At 40.3% G+C, this 13743-nt stretch overlaps 2 protein-coding genes across 3 annotated transcripts; both read left to right on the top strand.

The window, feature by feature from the left end:
* Positions 1-80: 80 nt before the first annotated feature.
* zgc:92606 (uncharacterized protein LOC100000242 homolog) lies at positions 81-5181 on the top strand. The gene is made up of 5 exons (XM_049583728.1): positions 81-281; positions 2130-2219; positions 2333-2411; positions 3880-3998; positions 4616-5181. Exons 2-5 carry the CDS (start codon positions 2130-2132, stop codon positions 4679-4681), a joined length of 354 nt encoding a protein of 117 aa, XP_049439685.1. The 5' UTR covers positions 81-281; the 3' UTR covers positions 4682-5181.
* A 263-nt stretch (positions 5182-5444) lies between these two features.
* si:dkey-26c10.5 (uncharacterized protein LOC563797 homolog) lies at positions 5445-13346 on the top strand. 2 transcript variants are annotated; one of them, XM_049583703.1, is made up of 7 exons: positions 5445-5765; positions 6014-6112; positions 10054-10158; positions 10416-10544; positions 10967-11118; positions 11316-11413; positions 12810-13346. In XM_049583703.1, exons 1-7 carry the CDS (start codon positions 5627-5629, stop codon positions 12934-12936), a joined length of 849 nt encoding a protein of 282 aa, XP_049439660.1. In that variant the 5' UTR covers positions 5445-5626; the 3' UTR covers positions 12937-13346. The 2 variants fall into 2 exon arrangements, with proteins under 2 accessions (XP_049439660.1, XP_049439661.1); XM_049583704.1 differs by lacking the exons at positions 5445-5765; positions 6014-6112 and adding an exon at positions 9763-9969.
* Positions 13347-13743: the final 397 nt, after the last annotated feature.

Raw genomic sequence — 13743 nt, 5'->3', positions numbered from 1 at the left:
GACAAACATCGCTGTCAATCTATTCACTCGTCTTTGATTGGTCATTCACAGACGCGGTGGGCGGACGTTGCAGCGTTTGTTGTTGTTTTCCTTGAACAGCAGAACCAGTGGACAGTCGACATCTTTGAAATCTATCGCATTCCTGTATGCTATGGCTGTTTTTTAAGCCAAAATTGACACTAAGGTTATTATTTTGAGAAACTTGACGGCACAAGGGACCAGTGGAATATATTCTGTATTTGTCGTGTTTTGAGTGACACTTGTTCTTGTCTTTTTTAAAGGTATGTGAGCAGGAACGTCTTCTCCAACCGTTAGCTTCAGATGTTAGCATTGTTAGCATAGCTAGCAGCATAAACCGCTGATTTCGGATACAATTAGCAAATAAAACACTTTTAGATTCTATATTATAGACGTACAGATAGCGATTCATGTAGCTATATGGTTATTTTCTTTACATCAGTATAGAAATTAAGGCAAGTTAGCTGTTCTAGATTCTGGTGTGGTAAGTGACGTGGCGTCACTTCACGATGACCCAAAACACCATGAATCGAGAAACTAGTGTCACCGTGACCACGTTAGTCTGTGCACCAAATAATGAGAACTGTGACAAGTTTGGCTGTCAGTAATGGCAGACTATGAGAAGATACTGTGTGGATGGATATTGTCTTTTATTGTGAGCACACCCTGTACCCACCGTTACTGTTGTTTACTCCACCCACAGCTAGCTCTGTTGTAAACAGTGGGATAGATTTGGGGGGTTTGATATGAAAAGAGAGTTGTGGTTATTGTGTTTGCAAAGGCTCCCTTTTCTGATCTGAGGGTACAATTTTAAATTTTAAATCATCCCATAAACATTTTATATTGTGATATCAACATAAGTATGTTTTATGTGTACTACAAATATTCTCTGGAAATTCAATTGAGAATCAGTTTGTTGATGCAATAAGTAGATTATAATGACTGTTTTGGGGAAAATCTAGAAAATTATGTGGAAAAAATGCCCATCACAACATCACACAGCTGAAGGTGGTGTCTTCAAATGTCAAGTTTTGTTCAAGGATTCAAAGTGTTTATTGTCACATGCACAGTGTGGAAACACGTTCCCTGGTACAATCAAATTCTTCCTTTGCTGAAGACAATGAATACCAGAAAAGATATCAACTAAATCCACACTCAATTATAAATATACAAAAAAGTAAACAATATAGATGAAAAAAATATGAAAGGAGTATACACCCAAAAGGGAACAAATAGACAAAGATAAGAGCAAGAGCAAACATTGTATGTGCAAAAGTCACGTGCAGACTGGATGTGTAAACATGGTCTGAAGTAGTGATGATTATGACTCTGTTTCGCTGTTTAGGAGTCTGATGGCAGTGGGAAAGAAAGAGTTTTTAAGTCTAGAGGTTCTGCATTCCACACTTCTGTACTTCCGGCCTGAGGGTAGAAATGTTAGATGAAAACATGAATATATTCAATCCACAGTGTTATACATCATGAAAGAAAAAAAGAGCACATCCTGTCACTTGAGAAGTTGTAATCAGTGTTTTTTTCACAATATATTTCATTAAAAATAACCAAACCCACTAATTAATGATATGAATAACAATAATGAAGAATTACACATCATTTTGCTGCTGATTCAATTAATTTATAAACTGACTAATCACTTAAAAATCAAGATATTTAATCAGATTGATGCATAAATCCTGTAAATCGAAATACAGACACACAGCAGTCTTGGTCAGTGAAGCTAGAGCTCATCAATATGTGATACATTGAGTCAACAATAAACAAGTCCTTGTGTGATACAGTCCTTTTCACTGATCTCCAAACCTTCCCATAAGGTGGTTGCATACAAGAAGATACATAGGAATTTAAGTTGACAGATGTATATTGTCACACCACCCGCCCCATAATATAGCCACTACATAACACTTGATTAAAAGAGAGCTACAACTCATCTTGCAGTAAACAATGATGCGCTCTTTAGGCGGTCAGTATCACTTGTTGACTGAATACACTGGTTGGTGAAGTCAGCTCTTTCTCCTTTGTTTGCTCGGTAAATAATGCTATTGTGAGGGACTTCATGTTTTCCTGTGTTGTTTGTTTCCTTGTGTTGTTTTCAGATGGGCAGTCAGTACCAGCGCTCAGTACCACTCGAGGTGAGGAGAGCAGAGGGAGAGAGAGTTCGGGCCAAGCATCCTGACAAAATACCGGTCAGTACGACATCTAGTAGTGTGAACTTATTTGTTGTTGTGTGTATTTTGGCACATGAACACATTCTTTTACCGTTAGTGACGACTGATTTCTCTCGGGTCTTTTCAACTAGATCATTGTGGAGAGGGCCTCGAGGTCACGAGCTCCTGAGCTGGACAAGAAGAAATACCTAGTGCCCTCAGATTTAACAGGTGAAATACACAAACACTTGCAAAAACTCAAAAGCCCAGTTTCAATCTAAGATTCGAACAGCTTAATCACTGACAGGTTTATTGATGGTTACTGTAGCCTGACCAATTTGCTTTTGAGGGTGATATCAAATTGATAATTGTAACTTTAAACAAATTGATGCATTGTGAGATAGTCATTTTTAAAAATATAACAAACAATCTTGACAGGGATCCCTCAGATTCGATATTTTAAACAATTGTGACCAGGATATATACTGAGTGGGATATTTACAGTTTACAAATAGGCTCGTCAGTGCTCTCTGGTGGACAAACTGTGTAACAACTGTTTATATATGATAGTGATTAAGTTACACTTACGCAAACATCAGCCAGTGTATTGGTTACATAAGGCACCTGTGACTTGGACAAGATCATTTCATGTTTTGGCAGGCAGCTAACTTGCTGCTGACGCACCATCCAGTCCTGGTTGGATCAGTCAGTTGTTGTCAGTGATGTAGGTGTCAAACTGAGGATGGCACTAATCAGTCTGCCTTTTTCTCGTGCGCTGAATGTGTTAAAAAAATTATGGCGGGCATTTTGTCATAGCAGGAGAAAAGTACAGGTGTATTTGATGACATTAATGACTGCTGCAGGCCACTTATGTGAGGCTGTGGTATTTAGCTTCCTGGCTCGCTGACATGCCTTCCTGGGACACCTACTGAAATTTAGCTGTTTTTTTTGTAGTTTTTTGTCTTCCTTATTAAATTTAATGATAGTTATCTTAGTAGTGCACCTTAGTGATGGATGAAGCAGTCCTTTTTCAAGCGTACTGAAACACTGGAATCCATATATTAGAAAGATTCATTTACCAAATCATTGGGTGCTTCACCAGAGTTCGGACTGTGCGTAGTCCCTCTCGCTGACCTGAAACACGTTCAGTGTTCGTTCAGTTCAGCTTGCCGACTAGTGAACTGAGAACGGAGACTTCAGTTGGATAAAGATACTGTTTGCGAACTGAAAGCTGATGTCCTACCCTGTTATGTTCAGCATGTATGTTTACACCACAGCTAATGATTAGATTAATATTTGGTACAGTGTCGTACTCTAAGACATGAGAGTGAGGGAGAGATACGGGCTCGAGCAACTCAGCAACTGTCCATCACTCGCGCTCACCTTCACTTTATTGTATGTTCCCTAAACAAACACACTCCTTCGCTGTGAAAGCAGTGAGTCAGTGCGTGTTCACTTGCAACTGACTGAGAGTTAAACTGAATTGAGAAGTGAACGCATCATGTCAGGAAGGAATTCAGTTCAGTGTGCACACCCAAAAGATTTGTTGACACAGCAACCTGATTCGTTTCTGTCTCAGGACTTATCAGTGATCTGGTCATATCCCACCCTTCCCGCCTGTTTTCTTCCTCTCCATAAGAAATGATCGTGACCCTCTCTGACTTTTTCTTACTCCCCCTCCTCTTTCTTCTTTTTTTAGTGGGTCAGTTGTGCTTCCTGATCCGTCAGCGTGTATCTTTGAGACCGGAGGAGGCGCTCTTCTTCTTTGTCAACAACTCCCTTCCCCCATCCAGCTCCCCTCTCTCTGCTGTATATGAGGTAACTGCACCTGTCCAGATACATGTTCACACCAGGATCCTCCCCAATACTTATACACACACACACACACACACACATACACTTGCAGCACCAGTAAAAACATATTTACCAACCATTAGCTGTTTGTGAGCTTGACTGCTTCCAGCTACATGAATACAAAGTTTCAGTTTACACAGAAACATTTTGACCCTTCCCTCAGTGACACAACAAACCAAACACACACAGTGAGACAGCCTAGATCTGCTTAGACAGCAATGTTGCTTCACTTTTCTTGATTTCACAAAATAGCCTGACGGTAATTCCACGCACACTGAAAGAAAACAGATAGTTGTCATTCTGGAAGTGAAGTCATAAGTTTGTTGCGAGGCCAGAAAAAGCAGTTTGTGTAGGAAGATTTAAAGTGCCATGTATTTAGAGTCATTTTCTGATATGAATTTTCTAAAAAGCTTTGTATTCCAAGTAATCAAATGAGGCCGACAGATAAATGCATTTATCATGTCCTGATACTTCTTAAGCACACAGAGCAGTTTTATGTGGTGAGTGTGGTGTGCCAGCCTGTGTGCACACTCTCAAGTACACTTGTCACGCTAAATTATTCATTCTTTTTTGTGTTTTAGGAGCACCACGAAGAAGACCTGTTTCTCTACATGACCTACAGTAATGAGAGCGTGTACGGTGCCTGAGGGAGGACAAAAGACTGGAGAAAAAGAGAGAGACCAGAGAGACAGAGAGAGAATGAGACTGTCTGAGGAATAAAGAGTTTGTTATGCTTCACACCACTATTATTCTCTATATTAGTTTTGATAAGCAACTACAGTACTTGGTGGAAGATGGGCTTTGCTCAAGGCAGAGGGGTTGCTGGTAGGGTTTACCTTCGTCAGTATTTCGGGGTGAGCGTAATGTATATTAGTAAACTTCAGGTTTTGTTTATTCCTTACTTGGTGAAAAGAGAAAGAGTGAATGCAAAAGGAAGTTATCGAATTATGTTGAGAGATCTCTCGTAATCTCAGTCATCTGTATTTAATGCAAATAGTTTTCTTTTTTTTTGTAAATTAATATCATAAACTTTTGTGGAAAATAAAGATAAAATTGCATACATTTCTGATTCTGTATATTTCTGTGTCTCCATCTGCCGCACCTGTGGTTGAGATGTCAATAATAAAAAGGCAGAAATGAACATTTATATTGAAACCTTTTCATTCCTTGATGTTTTATTGCTTTGAAGGATTTTAACAGGTTTTCAATTTGAGTAAAGTCATTCCACAGTACGATGCTTATTAAAAAGCATGCTGAGATGATACCTACCCACACAGGCGCCTTCCCCCAAACACACTTTTGTACACTACATGTGGTTTAGAGGAAGCACAAAGACAGAGGAGAAATCTTCATGGGGAAGTGTTCTATCTTTACTGATTACATGAGTCATACTGGAAACTTAGGTCTGGGGACATTAGCAGGTTTTTTTCAAACAGCAAAACTAAAAATCACAGTTTTGACACTTTATTATTGCAAAAGGCATCTGATCTGCATTTGTGTCTGCATGAAAAAAGGTTACGTAACTCAATTGTCAGTCGGCCTGAGAGACTCCTGCGGCAAATCGAAAGTTAGAGACACAGAAGAGAGGAGCCATGGAGATGGAAGAGATCACCAAAGAAGAGGAAAGACCCGAAGAAGGTGAAAGAAAGAAAGAAGAAGCAATAAAGAAAGATGAAATAAAGAAAGAAGATGAAGGAGCAACAGAGGTGACACCAGAGGACAAAACTAAAGGTAAGAGAAATTTAATTAAATCATGCAACACTTAGTAAGTGTAGGAAACAAGTTTAAATTGTAGTGCATGGGGAAAAAATGTCAATTTTTTTCAAACAAATATTTCCCAAAAGTGACCTGAAACTCTAAAAAAAGGGCCAATATTTTATTTTATATTTTAGTTTATAATGCATTGAATATTTAGAAGTAAATTCCAGCTGGTTTATGTCTGTGAAAATGCATCTGTTTGTATTTCTGTCTGTCTTCAGAGGAAGCAGAACCAGACTACTACTCAAAACTACAAAATCCATCTGAAAACATCTACTCAGAGGCTTTTTATGTCGGAGCTCCGGCTAAAACAAACGCAGGTACTGTCTTATATCGTGTGTACGTCCTCTGTTTAGTGTACAGCTGTAACACACCCAGTGACAGCATGTTTCAACATGTGTATGGGCACACCTACCTGTCCTTGTGAATTAATGAAAGGTCGTCTAATTACACATTTTGTTTTTAACACCAAACAAACATTTTAGGGCATTGCATCAACTTGCCTCCACTGCTGAGTAATCATTGTGGTCTTTGTGACACTGTACATAAAAACTGTATCTTAGAAAACAGATTGAAACAAATAGAAAAGCAGAAACACAGTTGTGACAGTTTAAAACCACATCAGCAATTCTGTGAAAACAGTGTATGCTTAAAAATCCACTGCAACCTGTTTATCAGTGATTATGTTTGTCAATGTCTGACTCTTGATAAGGCTCTGGAGACCCAAAACTTCAGTAATATGTTTTGGTTTTTGTTTCTGTATCATGCAAACAGAAAACTGGTGGTATAAGGAAAATTTGTATTTTTTTGTCAATACAAACAATTGTATTAATGGCATCTCTACAGGGGCTCATTTTAAGTTTTTTTTTTTAAAAAAATCAAAATATACACACATTTAAAAAAAACATTTCTTCTTTCACTTTATTGTTATTTTAGATGAATCAGTTGATAATTTTTGCAGTGAATCTAACAATTCTTTTCTTATATCTGTTTTTTAAATTAATCAATTTATAATAAGTATGATGGTAATTTGCCTCAGTTCGTTAAAAGTTCTGTGAATCTTCTGCATAATAAATTGAATGTCCATGCTACAGTTAGCTCCAAAAATTAAATGTGGACTGGATGAAAAAATGATTTGATAAATCTCTATAATAACAAAGCTAATACAGAGACTAATTCTTTATGTATATTCTGTTTTCATTAAATTAATCAATTTATATAAGTATGATGGTAATTTGCTTCTCTTAAAGTTATACTCTGCAGGATTTTCATTCATTCATTCATTCATCTTCTAACCGCTTCATCCTCTTGAGGGTCGCGGGGGGGCTGGAGCCTATCCCAGCTACATCGGGCGAGAGGCGGGGTACACCCTGGACAGGTCGCCAGACTATCGCAGGGCTGACACATAGAGACAGACAACCATTCACGCTCACATTCACACCTACGGACAATTTTAGAGTTATCAATTAACCTAGTCCCCAATCTGCATGTCTTTGGACTGTGGGAGGAAGCCGGAGTGCCCGGAGAGAACCCACGCTGACACGGGGAGAACATGCAAACTCCGCACAGAAGGGCTCCCACGCCCGGGATCGAACCAGCAACCCTCTTGCTGTGAGGCGAGAGTGCTAACCACCACACCACCGTGCCGCCCTCTGCAGGATTTTCCTTAAAAAAAAACTTTAAACTCACAGAGCAATAATCCCTCTCAATTATCACTTATGACTCATCAGAATTGTGTAGCGGTGTATCTCTCCGCAGAGACTCTGCCTGTCACCTCTCTGCCTGTCTGCCTGGCACCCCTCCTTGCTAAAGAAAAAAAAACAACTTAGGTTTAAGGGGCCACTTATGTTGGCACATTTTGCAATGACCAGTGACAAGTATAAACCGCCCTAACAGTTCTCCCTTTGCTCCCCCAAAAAACCCTAAATGAGGCTCCTTTTAGTTTTCTCGAAAACAACTATTGACACAACTGTCTGTGCCCGGGGCCCTCCAAAGTCTAGGATCACCACTGATGATATAACAGTTTGCACTGGACACAAGTCTGTGTATCATGTTTGTTAGAAAGCAGCAACAAAATGTATCTTACACTTAATGAACTCGATGGACCTCGTTCACTGTGACTGTATCACGCTGTGACACACCCACATGGAGGGGTTACTGAACAGGCCTACTGAGCACACACCCATGGGCTCAAAGTGCCAGGGGCCCACTTGGCCTTTACCTGCAAAATGTCATTTATATTAATACTAGTCCATACCCATTGGTAGCTTTGTCACCTTCTACCTATGCCAATCCTCAATGCCTATGTGCAGCTTCACATAGATTGACCACGTCAGTGAGTAGAAAAACTTGGGACAGACAGAATGACTGACTGAGAGAATGACAGTTTCCGTGATTATGTACAGCATATCATACCATGACTTAGTCATACCAAAAATTAGAAAAAAACAACAACAAACATTGGTCCACAGGGGGAGCCACAGCGATCAGTCACATTTGAGCCATTTTTAAGCATTTTTCTGTTGTTATAGCGCCACCCAGTTGCCAATTAGAGTTAAATTTCTCCAGTCACCTTGAGGCGTCCTGTTCTACATATCTACCAAGTTTAGTAAAAATCGATATGGCGGTTAGGCCTAGATAAGAAATGAGCTCTCTAGCGCCTCCATTTTGTTTGATGGGGTCAATAATGGAGGGGTCCTCATATGCCTACAAAGTTGCGTGGTGATCGGTGAAACCCTTGAGATGTTATACACCTTTATGTGATGAGCCACGCCCTCTGCAATATTCATTGCCTTATAGAAGCTCAGTTTTAGTAAGTTTTCCAACTTTTGCCAAGAGGGAACTTTAGATATTGGTCCCTAGATTATGTTCACCCAGTTTCATGCACATCGGTCCAACTTCCTAGGAAGAGATCGATTTTAAGTGTTTTTCAAAAGATTCAAAATGGCGGAAAATCAGATTTGTTCCTCATGAGGAGAGGCATCTCTGTGCAAAGTTTCACATCTCTACGACATACGAGGCATGAGATATGCCCATTCGAAGTTTGCAATTTCATTTGGTTGCTATAGCGCCCCCCTTTGGGCAATTGATGTAATATTGCTTCATTTGCATCCTCTCATGACCCTCTACCACTGTGCCAAATTTCACATGGATTGACCAAGTCAGTGAAGAGAAAAACATGGAAAACTGAGACACAGACAGACACACCCACAGACAGTTTTTGTCATTATACACAGTAGTAAGATGTACAGACCAGAAAGGGACTCAAAATGACCACAAAGAGATGCAAAGTTTTGCAAAGAGACAAACTTAAAAAAATCCCCCAAAACACATGCATACAAACAAACAACAAAAAAGAGGAAAAGGAGTGTGTGTGTCAAGGCCTTCTGCATATTTGTGTCTCGTTATCTGCCCATGCATATTGCACTAATTCAAAAGAAGAACGGAAGCAGTGACACAATGAAATAGCACAGCAGTGCGTGTTCCTGTTTTGAAAGACAAGCCTCTAACTCTGATAGTTATTGGCATGCTGTATTTACAAAAGTAAATACAGCACACTAAAGCCACTACATATCAAGTTATTATCTTTTCTTTACCTTGGTAGAATGAAATAATCGCCCCTTTGCTTATAAGAATATTTTGTTCATATTTTTGAGGTTCAAGTTCTGAAGTGTCCTGAGTGAGGCCTGTTTTGAGTCCTTGTTTATAACTCAGTATCAGAGGAAGACTGTATGCTCTGTCTGTCTCGTCTGAAATGACGTCAAGACACATTTCCTATCTGTTGTTTTGGAGCACAGATGTCTCCCGACCTACAGTATCTGTCTGCACACACGCTCATTCTTACACAGACAAAGAGAGATACAGTAAAAGTTTTGGAGAGTTGAAGGACAAGCCGGGCACTGTGCTCCATGAATAATTTAGAGATCAGTGAATGCCAGGTTGCTATGACGACAAGACAAGGACGTAGGGGGGCGTCTTAAACCACAGTCATAGATGTGAGTCAGCAGAGCAGGCAGACGGAGCAGGACAGGGCAAACAAGCTTCAACACAAATCCCAGGACAATCTTCTCCATGTACATCAAATTTTGCCGCAGCTATGGCGAGGACAAAAAAGATGAAGCCAAAGAAAACTTGTCCCCAGGGTCCAAGTTATCTGTTGAACTGGAGGGAGGAAAAGGTAGGCCGGAGCCTTGATGGTGCTTTGTGTTTGTGCTCTTTATCGAATATCTCTGTGACACCAGGCTGATGTTTTCCTCCTCAGGCAAAGAGACTGCCGGAAACACACGTTGGTACCGTGTCGTGTGTGTGCTCCTCGCCATACTCTGCCTGATCCTGCTGGTGATCGTCATTACCCTCAGTCTGAAACGTAAGTATCTGCAGCCATGATGGCACCATAAAAACAAACAACAACAGGCTGGAGTATGTTTTTAACACCCAAGCAGATCATGAGAGGACTGTATGTTTCACTGGCAGTGCATATGTAAAAGAAAATATATATCAGGATCACTTTGTTTTTGGTTTTAACAGATACAGGAATAAAAAAGTGTGTCCGATTGCACTGCTGTAGCCTGCAGGCATTGTTCTTTTCCCTCACAACTCCTCCCACTGTGCTCTGATTTCCAGTCCAATCTGGCACCACAGACTGCCCCGAGAGAGTGGAAACTGTAGAAGTAAACAGGGCACTTCCTCCGCTTGAGCCTACGTGCAGCCAGGAGAAGTGCCAGGCTCTCTTCCCCAGGATGCAACCCCAACGTGAGTGTGATGCCAGGTGGAGAACCCTAAAAACCCTAAAACCCAAAAGAAAAACAAATGATACTTTCTCAGTCTCCCTGTTTCTAGTGACAGTTCTGCTTTACATTTGCCAAATTTTTTTTTTTTTTAGGCCTCTGGGGAAGTTAGTTCATGTGGTCGTGTATTTTTAGAGAACTGAGAATGTTTTATTTAATCTATGCTGAGAGTCAGCTGAGTTTAATCAGCTTTATTGTTTCCTCTTTGACCAAAATCCTTTGAGATCGCTACGTAGTTAGACACAAACACACACAAGTACAGACATTTAAAAGTGCGTGCATGTATACACAAACTATGGGCAAAAAATGACAAGAAAACCATAAGGAAGATACAGAAAACTTTTCCTCGTTGGAGAATTTTCTGCACTGATCCCTCTCTCCTTCCAGATCTCGGCTGTCGGCAGTGCGCTGATGGATGGCTGACTTTTGGCTCGTCGTGCTTTTACCTGTCCACCTACAGGCTGAACTGGGACGAGAGCCAGAAGAACTGCAGCGCCAGAGGAGGAGCTCTGGCTGTTGTTAACAGCTGGCGTGTTCAGGTGGGCCTGATGTCACTTCCTTCCCTTTAGCCATGACGTTTAAAGGTCCAGTGTGTAAGATTTAGGGGGATATACTGGCAGAAATTGAATACAGTAAAATAAATATCAGGTTAAATCACCTGATCCATATGTTTTTGAGAGGAGGCATCAAGTAAACCCCGATTTTATGTAAATATTAATGGTGCTTTCTCTTCTAGGACTATCTCACTACGAAAGGAAACATGAATTACTGGATCGGGCTGAAATACCATGGGGCCGAATGGAGCTGGGTCAACAATGCTGCGCTGACAAAGAGGTGATAAAGGGACCAATCATCTCAGCTGAAGCACATTTTATGCATGTGGTCTCTGCTTCTTCTTTTTTGTAGTCTTGTCCCTTTTTCTTTTTCATGCTTGTTAACATATATATTTGGGACACTGATGTTTAGATGTGTAGAGATCAGATTCCATAATGTGCAAGTTTTGCATTTTGTCTGAAAGTGTTTTGGGTCTCTTTATGGAATTTCTTTCAGTCAGAATCCTCAGTGGCCATTTTATTAGGTACACCTGCACCATCTACTGCCATCCAGCCTCAAATTTCACCTTTACAAACTTCATAACATACAGTTCTTGGTGACATTGTTGGAAATGGGTAAATTAAATTGCATGTTTATTACTGAGGTCATAGTTTAACATTTTGTTGACTGGACTACATTACATCATTACATTGTCCTGCAGGGGGCACAATATAAGAAACCCCTCTGACCATCAGAACCACATCCTCAATGTTGACACATTTAATTAGGACCAGAGCACCAACCATCGACTGAAGGAATTATTATTATTTTTCTCTGGAGTGAATCGCCTTTTGGGGGGGTTTAACACACTCAAAAAAGGGCAAATTTTCGCGTGTGTTTCAGTTGCCGTATAAATTTACTTGCGATATGGCTTTCATAAGGGGGCAGGGCAAAATCACTTGGCCATGCCCTCTAAACATGAGCACGGACCGCATGTTTTTAGCGGAATGCACGAAAATCAGCACACGTCTATCATGCCCAGTTGCACAAAATAGTCCCTTGGACCCATTCCCTTAATCCAACAGGAAGTCGGCCATTTTGAATTCTGTTGTTATTTTTGGCATTTCCCACATGTTGTATTTTAACAGACTCCTCCTACAGAATTCCAAATTGGTTTGTGCAAGCTTGACTACTGTGTGATCAAAATTTAATACAAGATCTACCTCATGTTGAAGGGCACGCCCGTGGCGCAGCGTCAAATTTTTGCTCTAACTTTGATCTCCACCAAACTTCACAGGATTCATAATAGTCTGCCCTGAACGTATCTATATGACAATATTCTGTGATACTCATAGCGCCACCTAATGGCGACAGGAAATGACATGTTTTAGACTTTGAAATGCTCCTCCTGGCACGTTAACCATATCCAATTCAAATCTAGTCATAGAGGCCTTAAAACCTTGGTTATGTTATAATTTTATTTATAATTTTCACAACTCCAACAATAGGCAGGACTGTTGCATTGAATTGCAATAGATTGCACAGGTGTGCCTAATAAAGTGGAGTGTATATCATAGTGCCCAAAAAAAACAAGAGAACACCCAGATTTATTTTCTGCCTGCTTTCCTAAAATATAATAACCACAACATCCTTTGATCACGACGTGAAAGTCAGTATTCTCTCCTTTTGTTTGCAGCTATTGGGCAGACTTCACATCAGAGGGGGATTGTGGGATCCTCAGCACTGACAAGCCACGTGCGAAGAACTGGATCAAAGCTTCCTGTGGAGCTGCCACCTACTTCATCTGTCAGCTGCAGCTCTGACAACGTCAGTCTGTCTTCTAACAGAATAATGAGCAAACCAATTTTCGATCAACCAGCATCAACTCCTCCATAACATTCTGAATATTGTATCTTTCCACTTTACACTTAAACCAGTACTAACCAGCAAGGAAATGTAATGAAGCATTTAGATGATAGTTTTTTATGTGAAGAGATGCTTAGTCAGATTTTATTATATATTATATTTTCTTGTAGCATTGTGTTGCCTTATTCTAGCATGTCAGCCCTGCTTATAAACACTTACTATGTAAGCACTATCCAGTGAACTTCACTCTTTCATATGTCTTGTACTGCTGTCTGACTTTTCTCCCACAAATAGGGGTCAGTAGGTTTGTTTCAGCATGGTTTTATTCTCATATAAATCTGTTTATTAAACTACATAAGAAGTTAAATGTCTGTGTTTCACTTTATTTTAGCTTAGAATACACCACTGCTAGTCTCTGTTTTGAGGTTAGGGTAGAGGGTTCACCCTTCTTACAGTACCCTTAACAGACCTAAAGTTTGTCAATCTTGGGTAAATTGGCACTGACTTCAACATATGCCCTGAGTGCCTGAGCTGAGGGGTATTCCAGGTAGGAGGTTCAACAAACTCTGAGTCTAACCCTGAACTCTGAGTTGATTTACCCTGAGATGGGAAACTCTGAGTTACCGGTTCCAGAACAGCTGATTTGAGTTAGTTCAGTCAACTCTTGAGTATGTTCACTCTGAGTTAAGCCGACAATAAAAAGCCATCATCAATGGAGCTCCGACTCCACGATTCACCATGGCAACAGGTAAATAAAAGACAGT

The sequence above is a fragment of the Epinephelus fuscoguttatus genome, linkage group LG8 (genome assembly GCF_011397635.1).
Source record: "Epinephelus fuscoguttatus linkage group LG8, E.fuscoguttatus.final_Chr_v1".
Lineage (NCBI taxonomy): Eukaryota > Metazoa > Chordata > Actinopteri > Perciformes > Serranidae > Epinephelus > Epinephelus fuscoguttatus.
The sequence above is the reverse complement of the archived record's forward strand: the minus strand, read 5'-3'. Positions and strand labels throughout refer to the sequence as shown.